This window comes from Neomonachus schauinslandi, chromosome 5 (assembly GCF_002201575.2).
Source record: "Neomonachus schauinslandi chromosome 5, ASM220157v2, whole genome shotgun sequence".
Lineage (NCBI taxonomy): Eukaryota > Metazoa > Chordata > Mammalia > Carnivora > Phocidae > Neomonachus > Neomonachus schauinslandi.
Window position 1 is genome coordinate 71,828,621 of NC_058407.1, and position 17,568 is coordinate 71,846,188.

General features: G+C 42.0%; 1 protein-coding gene across 1 annotated transcript in view; it reads left to right on the top strand.

Moving 5' to 3' along the window:
- The first annotated feature begins 793 nt into the window (after positions 1-793).
- Positions 794-17,568, top strand: part of SLC2A13 (solute carrier family 2 member 13) — a 357,230-nt gene continuing 340,455 nt past the window's right edge. Inside the window, exon 1 of the mRNA XM_021690384.1 lies at positions 794-1,393. Coding sequence (XP_021546059.1) covers positions 844-1,393 — 550 coding nt within the window. The 5' untranslated portion in view covers positions 794-843. The remainder of the gene's footprint in view (positions 1,394-17,568) is intronic.

The window sequence follows — 17,568 nt, forward strand, 5'->3', positions numbered from 1 at the left end:
TTTACATATCAGGGATTCGTGCAGGATTTTGGGATTCGCCTGGGGAGATACTTTATCTTTGTCCTCAAAGAATTAAGATGTACCATAGCTTTACAATAAGCATGAACTGAGGAGGGACTGGCAGTGAGGGGAGACTGCTTATAGAGATGGGAGAACACAGCTCTGAATGAGAACAAACTCATTTATGTCACAGTATTATAAAAGAAAGAAGGCTTGCTATGTACCATACCAAGATATATTTTCCTAGGCCCTTTCCAGCTTTGGCCATCCCCAGGTTGTTAGAAGACCGATCAGGATATTTTAAGGGGTTCTCTCCCTAGCCTCCCACACCTATTAACTTGGCATTCCCACATTGGCCTGCTCCCCAGCTGCAGCCCCCAGGCCAGGGTTAATTCCTTACGGATGCCTGTACCCTAAATAAAGAAACCTCGGTCAGAGGTCGCCCCAGACGGGGAGGGTGGGGTTTAGAGGTCTCGGGCGGCCCGCGCCTGGCCCCACCCAGGGAGGGGGCGGAGCGTCTCGCGGCCCTGCCCCGCAGGCCCGGGGTGCACGTGACCCGCGGCCCCGCCTCCCGCCCGCTCCGCAGCGCCAGCTCGGCAGGCGCGGGGCGTGAGTCTCGACTGAGACCCGCCAGGCTCCAACTCCGCAGCGCCGGAGCTCGGCGGGCAGCAACTTTCTCACCGGAGCGGCCGCGGCGGCGGCTGCTGCCGTGGCAGCCGGAGCGCGAGCCGGGAGGAGGAAGGCGGCGGCCGTAGCTCCTGCCCGCTCGGGCTGTCCAGCCCTCGGAGACCGCCGGCCCGCCGAACCTCGCCGCCTCCCCGGGAAGTCCCGGGCCCCTGCCCTATGTCCCGCAAGGCGAGCGAGAATGTGGAGTACACGCTGCGGAGCCTGAGCAGCCTCATGGGCGAGCGGCGCAGGAAGCAGCAAGAGCCGGACGCGGGGAGCGCGGCCGGGGAGCGCAGCCTCCTGGCGGCCGCCGAGTCGAGCGCCAGCCTGCAGAGCGCGGGCGGCGGCGGCGTCGGGGACCTGGAGCGCGCGGCGCGGCGGCAGTTCCAGCAGGACGAGACCCCCGCCTTCGTGTACGTGGTGGCCGTCTTCTCCGCGCTGGGCGGCTTCCTGTTCGGCTATGACACCGGCGTGGTGTCGGGGGCCATGCTGCTGCTCAAGCGGCAGCTCAGCCTGGACGCGCTGTGGCAGGAGCTGCTCGTGTCCAGCACGGTGGGGGCGGCCGCCGTCTCAGCGCTGGCCGGCGGGGCCCTCAACGGCGTCTTCGGCCGCCGCGCCGCCATCCTGCTGGCCAGTGCCCTCTTCACAGCCGGTTCCGCGGTGCTGGCCGCGGCCAACAACAAGGAGACTCTGCTCGCCGGCCGCCTGGTCGTAGGGCTTGGCATCGGTGAGTTCGTGCTCTGCGAAGGGCGCCCTTGACCCTGGTCGCTGCATTCCTTTTGCCCCTCTGGGGTCCCCGTCGGGGCTTGCTGGCCCGGAGAACACTCACCTTGTTTGGTCCCTAGAGCCCATCTGTTTGTTACTCCGGGCTCTAAGGCTCCCGCGGAGGGTGGAGGTGGTGGTGTTCTCTCTGGGCTCCCTTGAGCCCACGTGGAATCTTCGATCGCCCACGGACAAGTGAATCCGCGCGATTGTTTCATGTCCTAGCCCTTCTAGGAACCCGAGTCATTACCTTGATCCAGCCCTACCTGATGCTCCTCTAGACCTTATGAGGGGAGGGTCTCTTTACTGTATTGTTCTCTATTTTTCTACTGCTAACCCCTTTCCTTTCTAGGATTCCAAACTCCGAGCCCCATCAGTCTTAAATTCCCAGTAAGATAACTTTTAAAGTTAATCAAGTGATCCTGGACTGTATTCTTTGCTACCGGTATTCTCCTTCTCTGGTCATTTATCTTTAGGTGGAGTATTATTTTTCCTCTCCTTTTGCCTTTAAAATTGTATTGTCTCTTTCATATTTTTCGCAAATGAAGTCCTTCTGTTTTTCTAACTTTTTTCCTTTAAATCCATATCCACCCATTCTCCTTTTTCGTTTTGCCCCTCTTGCTTTCCTGTTGGGAACCAAATTATCTATTAAAGGTCATGTTCACTTATTAAATTCATTTAGGAGCCACTTCCCCTGTGGATAAATGCCCAGCAAGATAGATGTTTGCAATTACTTCAAAAATGAGAGGATTAAGATTCCCCGGGCATTGATTTTTTCACCCTGGTTGCTGAGCAGGGGAGGTACAATGGCAAGTTCTTGGCAGAGGGAAGCTATTTGGAATGTGCTTGGTATTATTAGAAAGCACTTCTGAGGGAAAGTAGGGGGTTGAAACATAAATCTCACTAGTAATTTTTCTAAGACCTGCTGCTGATGCTTTTTAAATGTTTCATTTTATAAGTCAGTTTGTTTCCTTTAGAGTGCTGTTGAAGTATTCCCCGCCCCCCCCCATGGCTGGGGCTTGATGAAAACTCTTTAAACCTGGGACTCCTAACGATTTGTCCATTTACCACTTGACATCTTGTTTTTCACCCCCTTCCTTGTAGTCTCTAAGGGGAAGCAAGCCCCATTTATACAATTCCATGTTTAGGAACCATGAGCCTGAACTCCAGCTCACTGCAATTTATATCCAAAATCTGTCATTGCTGACTTTCCTTTTGTTTCTTGGACTGTTAATTAGTGAAGCAGGGCAAGGCTCTCAGTAAAATATTAAGTTGGCACATTAAAGTCCAAAATGACCAAAAAGTACAGCTGAAATGAAGCCTCTTTGTAGAGGAAATACCTGTCCCTTCAGGACCCTTCGATAAATAACTTGTGGTTAAAGTCAAATGATCAGGATTCTTTTCTCCGTATTCTCTGCTTGGGGCGCCTGAACTATGTTGATTGTTTCTTCTGACCTAGAAATAACATCATTTTAGGCGGCAAGATTTGTTCAGTAAGAGTGAATCTTGTGATTTTGAAATTGAATAATGTTTTGCGCGGTGAATGAATAATGTTTTGCAGCTTTGCATGAAGCTTCCTAGAGTTTAGGTGTGGCAAGTATTGGTTATTTGGATACTCTGTTTACTCTCTATCTGCTGGGAATATTGAGCCCCTGTTGTGGGTAAGGTCTCCTCTTAGATGTTGTGAGCAGCAGAATGGTGAGGAGGATTTAACCCAGTAAGAGTAGCAGGGTGGGAATAAAGCCGGGTAGAACTTGCTAGGCTCCATGAGAAGGTCTCTCAGGGAGAGAGGGCTGATGCTTTCAAAAAGGGTACAGTTATCCTAACAGAGGGAAGCTGGAAGCTCTTCCTCATAGAAATGGTATGTTCATACGTGAGTAGTGTTTTAACAGAGGTGAAGAAAGAACCTTCTAAGCCAGGGGATGCTTGGGGGAATAAGGTGGATGTAACAAAGAGGATGAAGCAGGAGGTAAGATGGGAAAGGTTGATGTGCGGAACTGCAGACCCCTGTGTATCCCACGGCCTCCTTCTGTGGCACCTGGGCTGCTTGTCTGACTGTGCATCCCAGTTGAGACATGGTCCTGATTTAGTCCTGGTGTGACCCATCTCCTCAGAAAGAAGCTCTTAGAATAGACGCCCTGATACAAAGTATCCTAAAAGTCTTCTTTACTTATAAAATGAGGAATGCTAAAGTCATAAGCAGGCTTTGAAATAGACCACGTTTCGAATTAGGATTATGCAAAGCATGCAGTTGTACATGTAAAATCTTTAAAACTCACAAAGATTACTAACCTCCCAAAGGAAAAGTCACAGTTATTTTTAGTTACAAGGAAATGGGTCCTTAACAGGAATTTTTTGGGGGAGTTCGGGGGGGACGCTAAATCCGTTTTTCTTGCTTAAATACACTAAATCTGGGTGAATTCCATGCTTTTTTTTGAGTAAATTTTATGGGAAGTGGGAAGGTTTTTTGTTTTTGTTTTTGATCCTTTTGATACTTAGTAAATGTTGATGAATAACAAAATGTGGCTTTTGCTATTTTTTTTTTAGGCAAGTTTGCAGTGATGATTTCTTTCACAGATTTACCTGTGGTAAATATAAAGCCCATGGGGACAGGGCTTTTGTTCATTTTGTTTACTGATGTGTATTCACAGCCTATAGGAGGCCCTTACTGATTGGAATAGTGAGCAGAAACATTAAAAAAAAATAATTCCACTTCTCTTAGGGTACCACTTTAAGATAGGACTATTCTTTAAAAAAGTGTTATTATCAAAATATTTGAAAGGCCATCTAAGGGTTTTATTTTCTAATACTTTAATGCAGTCATTCATTTATATATTCAACAAATGCTAATTAAGCTTCCATTATTGATTCTGTCAGTTTTGGGGTAGGCAGGAATTAGATAAAAATCCCACCCTGGAGGTGTTCATTCTGTAATAGAAAAGGACCATCAACAAACAATTAAAATACAATAGAAGTTTCTCTAAGAGCCAGAAGAGTAGGCAGTTGATTCTTTTGGGGGGGGGGGAAGTAAAAAAAAAACATGGGGGGGTTTACCGAAACCAATTTAAAATGGAGTTTGAAGAGTGGGTAGGAGTTCAGCAGATGTAGAGGTAGCTGGGAAAAGAGCTAATATTTAGTGCTTTAGTTTCTACTAGGCCTCCTGCATTACTTTCCATATATTATTTCATTTAATTCTTCTAACTCCGAAGTAGATGGGAAACAGGTCCCCTTTTGCTGGATGTAGAAACAGTCTATAGCAGTTAAATGACAAGGTCACTGGTACAAAGTCAGGATTAAAAAAGCAAAGACTCGGAGTCTTTTGTTTATATTACTCTCCTAGGCATTTAAGGTAGCATTAACAGCAAGTGTAAAGGCATAAAAAAATCAAAGCAGTATTTGAAGCATAGTGGAAGGTGGTGATGGGGGCTCATGAAACTAGAATGATGTTTGGGGGGGGGGGGGGGGGGGGGGGGGCTATGCTGAATAGGGATTATTTGGCAATGCCTATACAGGGACAGTCATGGGAGGTTTTTAGCTATAAATGATGTGATCAGATTAAGCATCCTTTGTATCTGGTCTTTTTTCTCCCTGCCCTTTTGCTTTTAAACTCTTATTTTCTTCCCCAAACCTTCTTGCCTCTTTGAATTTTGTAGTGTTAGAAATTCTTTGTGGAGATGGTTACTGCAGGGTGGGTAAAAGCATAGCAAGTGGCCATGAATTACTGGAGTAGGAAGAGTCTGTGGGGCCTTCAACAGAAACCTTTGAAATAGATAAAGATAACCAAGCAGTACAGTGTAGTTGTTCGTCTGTATTAAATGAGTCAGATGGTGAAAGAAGCATCAGAAATTGGGTATTAGTGTTTGAGTTAGTTTAAGGATTCAGTTTTCTTTTTACAACAAAATCAGCTGACTGAGTGCCTGTTTGATTAGGGCATTACTTTAGGCTTTTGTTTTCACCAGAGGTTCCTTTGGTTCCCCTGGTTTATTTTGCTCTTGTCTTGAATTGAGTCCTGGGACCAGACTGTCTCATTTAGTCGTTTCTCCACAGTGTTGGCATTTACTCTACTGCTCATTATAAGCAGTGATTTAGCGCCTGTGTAGCAAATATCAAGAAGTGTCTAAATTCAGATATTCACCAGTATTCAAAACCTTTACTGAGAATTGACATATTAATTTATACAGCACTGGGTTTGTTAAATTAATCTTAGGTCTGCATCAGTTTTTCCTGTCTCAATACTCCCTCTACTGGAACACAATTTGTGGCTGCATATTGCATCTTGTGATCAGTCTGCTATAACCCGTAGAGTAATATTTCTAAAAATACAACTTTTTTTTCAAATAGCATTTTGAATTCTTTGATGCAAAGCAAATGTAAAATCTTGTTTGATCAGAAACTCATTCAGTACTGAGATTAATGTCAATAAAGAATTTAGGTAAGCAGGGCTAGTCAGAATCAACCAGATTTTTAAAATACCAGCTGATGTGATTTCATTTTTGTTTTTTTGCCATCAAGGTTGTTTTTCCTACTCCCTGCCACCCTCCACCTTCCACTTTTTCTTTCAGTTTCATCTTTTAAAGCAGGATTTCTTTGTTGGATTTACCAGCATGAAACTGACATGTAAAGTAAAACTTTATTTCACTTCCTCTCTTTCCTTGTCTCAAACAGGGTGTATGTATGTGCCACGCCCCCTCCACTTTGGTGGCATTGACATTGCAGAGTTGCACTGAGGATTATGACCTAATTATGTTTGCCTAGTAGTGTTGCAACACCGTCGTCCAGTGAGTTGTCAGTAGGATGACAGAGAAGTCTGTTACCATGAGTTCTATGAAGTTGTTCACGTGACTTCAGTAGAAGACCTTTCTTTTTCATCCATCCATATTTCTTTCAATTTTTTAAGCTCAGAGTCAGAACCCAGGCTAAGTTGACTGCCTTGGCACTGATGTTTTTGGCTTTAACACATCTGCTGACATAGAACCTGCTGGTAGGTCTCAAATAGCAAGCAGCCTTTGCCTTCTTACTGAAAAGCCCAGGAGGCTATTTTCCTTACCTTTTTCTGATCAAATTTGGTTCCTTTATGCATCCTTTTTGTCTACAACTCTTCTTACTCCTCTTAACTTTCTTTTTCTTTTGACCTTTGGAGTAAGTTGTATCAACACTTCTGTGGAGAAAACTTCCATTGTCAGGAGGAAAATCTGTACTCACCAGAAACCCCAAAATGTCTTTCCCACATTTAAAATTTAATTTCCCTGGATGTAGAGACAAAAAATAGCCAAATTTTATAGATACTTCTTAGCTTTAGCTGGGAGTACTGCATGCTTTACACTTAAGCCTTTATTAGGACCACTGTTCGGAGTGGTGTGGTCTGGAGTATGTGTCAGAAGCCACATGGCAGGAATTTCATGTCACGGTGCTGCAGGGGGGCCCCGGGCGGGGGGGGGGGGGGGCACCAGCGTTCTTCTTTACCTGATCTCATCATCTCTGTCCTGCACTGGGGGGAGTCTCAGCAGTCACTCTGCAGGGCAGAATGTGAATGGGCAGTCGATTTAGCTGCCAGTGCGCTGGAAACAGTACCTAACGCTTGTTCCGTGCCAGGCACTCTGCCCAACACTTTGCATATATCCACGTAATCTTCATAATAATCCAGTGGGACCGTATGATTTTTTTTTTTTCTTTTTACGATGAAGATGTTTAGGCAGAAAGAGAGGAAGTAATTTTCTCATGGTCACAAAGCTCCTGAGTGGTGGTGCCTGAGTTGGCTCCCAAGAGGTCTGGGTTTGTCACTGCTCAGTGACACTGTTGCTTCTCTCTGAAACTAGCATAATTTTCCATGATATTAGGTGGATGTTACTTTTAAAATCTAAACTTTTAAAATGAGTTCTTCAAGAGTACAGCCATGGCATATCAAGGAGTGGCAATGAGGAAAGCAAAGTTGGTTAGGACATTTCTTTCCCGTGCTAAGGACGTGTGACCAGGGATGCCTATAATCAGGACTGTCGTGTTGCACAACCCAGGGGCTCCATATTCACTGTAGAGGGGCTGCAGTGAAAATAGGCCCTGGGAGTTGGACCACATGGAAATACTGACTGTGGTACAGCAACTAAGATTTTAAAAATGGCTTTTCTGCTTTTCCCTTTAAGCTTATGACCTCTTTTTGGAATGGGCTTTTCCATAACATTCGCTCTACCCCTCGTCCCACAGCCATTTGCTGAGTGATGACTTTGTTGAGTGCTAGAGAGACTAAGATAAAAAATAGTCCCTGTTTTTAAAAGACTTAAGTCTACTGGGAAAGACAGACATGAGGACATAGTGATGTGTTGTTAATCCTACGATAGAAGTATCTGTAGGATGTTGGGCACCTGGGTGGCTCAGTCAGTTAAGCATCTGCCTTCGGCTCAGGTCATGATCCCAGGGTCCTGAGATCGAGCCCCACATCGGGCTCCCTGCTCAGCGGGGAGCCTGCTTCTCCCTCTCCTTCTGCCTGTCATTCCACCTGCTTGTGCTCGTGCTCTTTCTGTCAAACAAATAAATAAAATCTTAAAAAAATAAAAGTATCTGTAGGATGTTTACTCATCCTTCTAGGTCCAGCTTTATCATGAAAGCTTTCTTAGTTGGCCTCTGCTAAACATTAATACTTTTCTCTGAGCCATGTTTATGGCATTTAACTGCATTACTCTTTGCAATATGCCTTTTGGCCGTGGCTCTTTTCTGCTGATAGACCAGAAACTCCTGGTGTTAACTAATAAGGTGTTAATAGTGTTTATGTCCTCTAACTGCACTCAGTACCGGACTTTTTATATATTAAGCTCTTAAATGTGTATACTAAAGAATGTAGATAAAGAATATATGTGGGAGCGCCTGGGTGGCCCAGTCCGTTAAGCTTTCGACTCCTGGTTTCAGCTCAGGTCATCATCTCATGGGTTGTGGATCAAGCCCCATGTAGGGCTCTGTGAACAGCAGGGAGTCTGCTTGAGGATTCTTTCCCTCTGCCGCTCCCCCACTTGCTCTCTCTCGCTCTCTCGTATAAATAAATAAATCTTAAAAAAATATGTAGACTGAATATGTAAAACCAAAGAATGCATAAATAGAATTCTCAACAGGATGTTGCTATAGTTGAACACTTAGAAACCTCAGGTACACATTTAATTGCTGCATTGTTAATTCAGAAAGTGGAGTAGCACGGTGAAGCGTAAGGCCTCTGGTCCACACTGCCTGGGGCTTACACCCTGGTTGGCCCCTTATGACCTGGGTGGTCATGTTAAATCTTGTGCTTCAGTTTCCTCATCTGAAGAATACTTGCCTCATAGGGTAGTTGTGAGGATTAAGTGAGTTTATCTTATAAGTTGCTTTCACAGTACCTGGCAAAGTAAAGCATTACTGTTTGTTAAACATTCACATGTAAGCTGTGTAACCCTTGGCAAATTCCCACCCTATGCCTCAGTTTCCACATCTCTAAAGTGAGTGTTATGATTGCACTTAGAAAATAGGGTTGTTGTAGAAAGTACATGAGCTCATGCATGTACAAGTACCTGGGTATCAATAAAATGGTAGCTCTTGTTATCAGGTGTAGACATCTCTGTCATCACCCCACCAACATTTTACAATCAGGGAAATAAAATTATTATTAGATTTTGATGTTTATCATAACTATTAACAGATGAGTAAAAATTCCGCAATATACATTGAACAAATCTGAAAGACAGAATGAGTAATTTGAAAGCAGAACGGTATTGTCTTTCAAGTGTTTAATTTGCATTATGTAAGATCTAACAAGACAGATGAAGTTTTGAACTAGGTCTTGGAGAAGGTTATAAACATAGGTCGTCGGAGAGGAGGATACTTTTCTGGTGGGGGAAGGGAGAAGTGATAAATATAAAGCATTGAGGAGAGCAAGCACTTTTTCCTGGCTAGGTGTAGGGCTTGAATAAGAAAGTAGTCAAAATGTGAACATATTGGGGCACCTGAGTGGCTCAGTTGGTTAAGCGACTGCCTTCGGCTCAGGTCATGATCCTGGAGTCCCTGGATCGAGTCCCGCATCGGGCTCCCTGCTCGGCAGGGAGCCTGCTTCTGCCTCTGACCCTCCCCCCTCTCATGTGCTCTCTCTCTCTCATTCTCTCTGTCTTAAATAAATAAATTTAAAAAAAAAATGTGAACATATTTGTTAGGGTATAATCTTGGCCAGTGGTAAGAGACCAGTTGGATCTGTGCTATTAGATATGTCTATAATGTAATACTTCATATGCCTGTTTGTAGACAAAATAGTTCAGTTCCCAGTGGAAAAGATATATCTGCCTTTTTTTTTTTTTTAAAGAGTTTTATTTATTTTTTGACAGAGACAGCGAGAGAGGGAACACAAGCAGAGGGGGAGTGGGAGTGGGAGAGGGAGAAGCAGGCTTCCCGCCGAGCAGGGAGCCTGATGTGGGGCTCGATCCCAGGACCCTGGGATCATGACCTGAGCCGAAGGCAGACGCTAAATGGTTGAGCCACCCAGGCGCCCCGATATATCTGCCTTTTAAGAGGCAAAGAATGAATAGTTTTAATAAAAACTTGAAAATAATAGCCTTGGAATAAAAAGAATTTTAGTAATGGAAGCTTTCATATGAAACTCCATTATCATATTTTTGGGCTTAGTTTATGACTCTATGTCAGGAACTCATTCCCTACAACAGAGAAAATTGGAAACTAAAATTGTGTGCATCATATTCAAGGACTAAACATGGACCCATTTAATGTTTGGTTAGCAAAGCTTGTAGTTTTGAAAGAAAAGTATAATGATTGAAAATGAGTTGCAAGCACATCTAACAGTGGGCTTCACAGATTCTTGAAATGCAGGCATCATTATAAATTAATACTAGGCTAAGATCTGAAGCAGTTGCTGCCAAGTCTACCTAATTCTAATACTATAAAATCATAAAGAAAATGGCTTCTGATACTCCTCCTTCCACTGTTTTTGGACCAGTAAAATCAGTGTAACGTGGCCATCCGTGATTTTGTAGGTAAATAGCATGTCTATCTCAGTGGTCATGCAGGGCCCACAGGCTGCCTTGTGTGCCCAGCAGTGAAGTTGGTGAGGCTGGAAAACATGCAGAAAACACAAAACCGAAAACTGTTCCCATCCTTTCTCATGCCTGTTGAATGAAAGCTTTTTGGGAATTCTTACAGAATCTTTCATTTTACTCACTCCTATGTGAGGAAAATATGTAGAATTTTGGGAGTTCACTATTCTTTCTTGTACTTGTCTCTTTTAAATGATTTCTGATGTTAAAATTCATCCAAAGAACCTAGAGTTCTAACAGTATGTCATTTTTCCTTGAATAATCTCTCTCTGAAAATCCCTAATCTTCATTTCCTGGGGTGTAATGCTCACTTAAAGGCAGCTTATTAGAAGTATTGTAAAAAGTCAAAATACGGTAGAGAGATCCTGAAGCAAAGCTCATCCTTTATGCCTATGTGTGCATGTGTTTTATGTGTATTTACTCATTAACCAAGAAGGTTCGTATTTTCCATACTTCAAGCGAATTAAAGGAAGTGTAGAGAGGTTTGATAAATTAGCACTGTTAGTGACAGTGCTGAGATTCAAATCTGGGTTTCTGATCAAGGACCAGTGTGTGCCCTACCTCTCCATTATATGAAAAATCCAGTTCTTGATTGTGAAAGCTAAAATAGTCACAGTGATATTTCCTAGGTTAGTAGATGGATTTAATGTACTTCATGTAATTTAATTACGTGTATGTAATTCAGATCCTTATAAGATACTTTGTAGAATTCCAAAAATGATTGTCAAAGGAATGGTGATGAGGTTGGGGGAACAGTAATGAAAAACTAGGTAGAAATTACTCCAAATATACAATACATTGTTATATGGCATAATAATATATTATTAAAGCCAGAAAAGAGATGAGTAGAACAGAATGACAATTTCAGCAATAGATCCAGCTCTTTGGATTTAGTATTCAACAAATCAGATAAGACAACAGGTAAAGAGTTATTAAATAATTGAGAAAAAATAATATGAATGAAAGTGTAAATGAAATTTATTCTCAATATAAGATATGATATTAAAGTTAAAAAAAATAGAAATGGAGTGATTTTCTTTTATTTTTATCAGTGATACAGTTCATTATATTATAATTCTTAAAACCTCTAGAGCTTTTAAAAGCAAGGTGACAGATTGGAAAAATATTGTGATACATTTATTTAACAGAAAAAATATGCTCATAGCATATTAAATAGACTGCTTAGCAGCAAAGTAAATGCAATTAGTAAATAAACTCTTAGAAAAGTGTTAAACCTTGTTAATAATTTGAAGTGAAAATTAAGGTTACATCATACTTACTAAATTAGCAAATAAGAAACAACTCAGCTAGTTGTACCCTAGGAAGAGCTTTTCTGGTTGGAAAATAAATTGGAATAATTTTTAAAAATTTTTACAATTTTCATTAAAGATTTTATTTATGAATTAGAGACAGCTTGCACATGAGAGAGCACAAGCAGGGTGGAGGGGCAGAGAGAAAGGGAGAAACAGGCTCCCTGATCCCAGGAGCCCGGGATCATGACCTGAGCTGAAGGCAGACACTTAACCAACTGAGCCACCCAGGTGCCCCTGGAATAATTTTTTGTAGAGAATATTATACATAATATCCTGACATGTTTAACATGTTTCATTCATTTGTTCTTTTGTTCATTAATTCAACAAACCTATTTTGAATTACTGACATATATTAGTACCAAATTAAACACTGTGATACAGAAGTTAATAATGTGAGGTCTGTGCTTTTGGAGTTCATTTGTAAACTGCTATTTTTTTGATCTGGAAATTTCACTTGAGGGATTATAGTATAAGGAAATAAACTCATTTTGCATGAAGATATTTATAGATGTACAATATGTAATTTTCAAAAACTGGGGGAGGGGCACCTGGGTGGCTCATTCGGTTGAGGGGCCACTCTTGATTTCAGCTTGGATCATGATGGAGGGGTCCTGGGATCAAACCCTGCTTGGGGCTCAGTGGGAATCTTCTTGAGGATTCTCTCTCTCTCCCTCTGTGCGCCCCTCCCCCCCCCCCCGCTTGCCTGTGCTCTCTTAAAAAAAAAAAAAGTTGGGGGAAAACCTCTGAGTGCCTAGTGATTAGGAAATGATTATGTATGAGCATTACATTGCCATTAAAATGAAACCATGAAACCACATGCACCTGGGATACATACAAATCCACAAATAAGCAACCCAAAGAATAGAATCTGATTAACAACTATATAAAAAATCATGGCTGGACTTGGAGTTTGAAAGAAGGCATAACATTATGTATGTAGTTAACATGTGGCAGAATGGGTTTTAAATTTTGTTACTGTTGCCTTTATTCATTATTATAGCTTTACCTGGAATTCAGATTTTTGTTTTAAAATACACAGATACGTATATAACAAAAGACTCTGGCAACAGATTTTTTTCCAAATGAGATTTTTACCTCTTATTCTATGGAATAAAGTTTTTAAGAAATGACAAAAATGTTATGAAGAATCTAATCATATGAGAGTTGTTTTAATGTATTTTCCCCTTAACTTTTAACTCCTTGCATGGATTAATAAGACTCCATGATATGTGATGTACATTTCTTGGATCTTGCTATTTTATGTTTCCCAAGAAAGTATGTTGCTTACTTTATCACTGAGAAAAATAGAAACAGTCAGAATGAGAACATCCCCAAAGTCCCTCATCTCCTCTGCATCCTCAGATGTCCCTGCCTGCACCTGCCAAATGCTCCGCTTTTCTTTCTATTCCCATGAATGCACTGTCCGTGCTCCTGCCAAGTGCAGCCTCTCACTCATGTCTGAGAGCTCATCTCTCTTTCCTGTTCAAAACTGTTATTCCAGCTACTTCCCTCTTTTATTGCATAAATTTTCCCTTTCTACTGAATCATTCCCATAAGCATGCACAACTCTTTAAAAAAAAAATCCTTTCTACCTCACTTCATCTTTCAGTTACTGTCTTGTTTACCGCCTTTTCTTTACATGACACGGTTGCATATGTTCCTTCTCTTTGGTTCGTCTCTTCTCATTCTTTTGTGACTCCTTTCCAGACAGGTTTTGCCCTTACCACTTCACCAGTGTTGCTCTTGTTAAGATTACCATGCCCTGTGTCATCCCAGAAACAGTTTTGGGGCCTGATCCTACTTGACCTGTCGTAGGCATTGGACACACTACATCATGCCTTCCTAAGGTACTTTCTTTGGTTTCAGGGACACCACCCTCTCCCTCTTTTTCCTTAGGCTGTTCGTTCTCAGTCTCCTTTGGAGATTCTCCCTCATCTTTCAGAACTCTTACCTTTGGCAGGCCCCTCTCTTAGAGCTGGTGGCTCATCCTTGGAGCTCTCCTCTCCTCTGTTCTCATTTACTCTTTTGTTGCTCTTAACCTGGCTCATGCCTTAAATGCCTTGTGTTTGCTGACAACTATCTAGAATTTCAGCCCAGACCTCTTTCTTGATCTACAGACTCTTGAGCCCAGCTTCTCACCCAGCTTCCTGTTTTGCCCCCCATCTTCCACATACCAGGTGAGGGCATCCTTGGTGTTTGAGTCCAAGCCTTGGAGTCCTCCTTGACTTTTTCCCATGTCCTACATCCAATCTGCCTGAAAATCTTTGAATCTATCTTCTAAGTAGGGTCTGTTTTTCATCACTTCCACTTTAATCATCCTGATCTAAAAGGACATCTCTCACTTGGAGCCTTGCAAGTCTCCTAACTGTTCACCCTGCCACTTCCTCGACACCTCTGTCTTCTTTTCTGCACTCAACAGCCAGAGTGATTCTTGTAACATATAAATGAGATCATACCACCTCAGTGCTAGTCAGAGTGCTGCCCTCCATGGCTCCCCAGCTGTCTCAGGACAAGCCAGTGGCCTACAGCCTGCACTATTCTGGTCTCTCCCCGTTCCTTCTGTGACCTTCTTCTCTACTACTTTAATCCTGCTCCGAGCTGCCCTGGCTTCCAGGAACACACATGTTATCCTTCCAGACCTTTGCACAGTCTAATTCCTCTGCTGGGAAAACATTCCCCACATATCCACATCATTCCCTCATCTGTACGTTTCCATGGTTGTCTTGAGTTGCAGCCTCCCGCCCCTGGTACTTCCTACCCTATTTTTATTCCCATTTTTGATTATTTTTTTACTTTTTATTTTTTTTCCTTGCTTTGTTATTCTGTTAAGTTTTTCTCTGATATTTATGTTACTTGTTTTCCTCCCCTAGAATGTAACCTCCATGGAAGCAGGTTTTGTTTACCCCATTCTACCAATGCGTAGTACAATGCCTCGCACACAGTGGTCATTCAGTAAATGTTTGCTATGTAGATAAAAAACAGTATAACTCTGGTGAGTAATTTTTGAGCTGAGCTGAGATTGAATTAATGTATGCATCAGAGATGTCATGTCATAGGAAATTTGTGCTGTGGATGGGGTTAATGAAATGTTCTCTAGACTACTTTTTTTTTTTATTAAAATTTTAAAGATTTTATTTATTTATTTGACAGAGAGAGACACAGCGAGAGAGGGAACACAAGCAGGGGAGTGGGAGAGGGAGAAGCAGGCCTCCCACTGAGCAGGGAGCCCAACGTGGGGCTCGATCCCAGGACGCTGGGATCATGACCTGAGCCGAAGGCAGATGCTTAACCGACTGAGCCCCCCAGGCGCCCCGTCTCTGGGGTTACTTCTCATTCATGTCTGTGGTTTCAAACTTTTTAAAGTAGTTGGGAAAAAATCGATATTTTTAAGTCCATTTAAGACATTTAAGCTTAACCTTGTTCTCAGTACCTGGGACAAAAGCAAATCCTTCGTCAGGCTTGCAAGTCTAAAAAATGGAAGTGGACTCATGTTTGAAAAATAATCAGAGGCTCTCGCGGATACATTTAGGGTAACTACGTTGACACGTGATGGCAGAAGCGACTGGAGTGCAAACTTGGGACGTGGTACGTGTGCTTCTCTGATGTCACTGATGCTCCAGTGTCTGCTCATTTGTGGCAGGGAGGCTTGTGGGAAGAGGGATGATTATGACTTAGTTAGTTGCATCTTTGTAGTTGAGCTTGGAATTAAAGCAAACTGGCAGGGGCTTCGAGAGCCCTATTTCACCCCTCCTGTAAAGAGGCCTGATCAGTTTTTCCTGAACTTCAAGTCATCTCTGATTCCAGTTTTCAAAATTCAGTGAATCTTTTTCCTGGAGAATGCTGTGTTTGGAATTTGAATCTCGTCTCACTCTTTTCTTAGTACTCAGTCCACATTTCATGTTCTGTAACAGAGAGTGAAATCCTGGTAGTTTAGGATTTAAAGAAATAAAAGCCACTTTGTTTTCCATTATGGATCTGGTTGTAAGTTTAAGGGAGAAAACATATAGGCAAGTGTATTGTGTGATAAGTTTTGAAAGACGGTATTAAATGTATGGAATTTTAAAAATAGTTATCATGATCTTGACGTTGCTCTGAGCCTTCAATGTTATTTTGATGTAATTCTGGATATGAAAAGTGGGGCTATGATTCAAGCAAAGCCAGCTTGTGACTCTTCATAGCAATGAAGTGGCATGATCACTGGTCCAAACTGTGGTAACAATTAAACAAAATATCAAATTGTGCTATGAATACCTGGCTTCAGCCAGATTTTCCTGTTTACCATTCTACAAAATTTTTAATCTTGTACACCCCTTTAACTCTTGCTACACGTGAAACCATTTTTGTTATCCCAGACATACTTTCTTACACCTTTCTCTATACCACTTCTATTAACAGGTATGGTATTTACCTATCATTGAGTGAGGTGTTTTTCTATAGGAAAATATGCAAGGCCCCGTGGTACAGATAAAGTCTGCCTGGAACTAGCAAGTCAGGCTTTGCAAGGAACTTCATAGGGTTCTTAGGTGGGTCAGTTGCTAAGTACTTTCTGTTAAAAGCTTAGTGTAGGGGCGCCTGGGTGGCTCAGTCCTTAAGCGTCTGCCTTCAGCTCAGGTCATGATCCCAGGATCTCAGGTCCTGGGATCAAGCCCCACATCTGGCTCCCTGCTCCGCGGGAAGCCTGCTTCTCCCTCTCCCACTCCCCCTGCTTGTGTTCCCTCTCTTGCTGTGTCTCCTTCTGTCAAATAAATAAAATCTTTAAAAAAAAAAAAAAATAAATAAAAGCTTAGTGTAGTTCCTAGTGCTTGGTAAATGTTCAGTAAATATTAGCTATTAATGTTCTTGTTGTAATTGTGTTTTCATATGGTTCTGTTCTCTATCATACTCTTAAGTTTGAAAGGTACAGAGACTGGTCTTTTGCCCACCCTTTTTTAAAAACCCTGTAGCCTACCAGATCGAGTGCTGGAACCTGTGTTGGACTGAGTGAATTTTTACGCCCAGTTTATCTCTATTGTAGACAGACATCAACATCTTAAATTGGTGAGCAGACTATACTGAATAGGTTTTCCTGGCACGTTAGTAAGGAAAACCTTCTGGAGAGCTATAATTTGCATGGTAGTATGAGAGCAGATGGACGAGTTACCTAGTTTTACATCCATAGATCCTGGCTAAATGGAGAGAGAAAATATGAAATTTTCATAGTGTGATTTGAACCTTGAAATATAGGACTGGACAGAAAGCAATAGAAGTTACTCCATCAAATTTATGTCATGCTGCTACTCTTTGTTGTCGTTAGTTGGCCAATTTTAACTTTAATTGCAGTTCAGGCTTTTGTTATAGTATACAAAACTCAGGATTCTAACAATACACTTTTATTTTTAGATCCTTTTTCCAGCTCCTCCTGTGAAATAAATAGGAACAAATGAGTGGTACTTTAATAATGTCAACATACGTAAACTCTAAATCTAATGATACTCTTATGAATGAATATGTCTTGTCAATATTTAACTTACTGCACAAAGTATGATACATAAAGTGGAATTAAGGGGCCTTATCTGATATAATACCAAGTTTCTACATGTATACCTCTTTACCAGGAATGTCTTAGTAAAGATTGTGTGGCAGTAATTTCATTTGCTTTTTCATAAGGTAATGTAAAATAGCTGCAGATGTAAACGTCATTATTTCTTGTGAAAGAACAGATGTTGAGGTTGAGGAAGAATTCATTTTTTTTTTTTTTTAAAGATTTTATTTATTTATTTGAGAGAGAGAGAGAA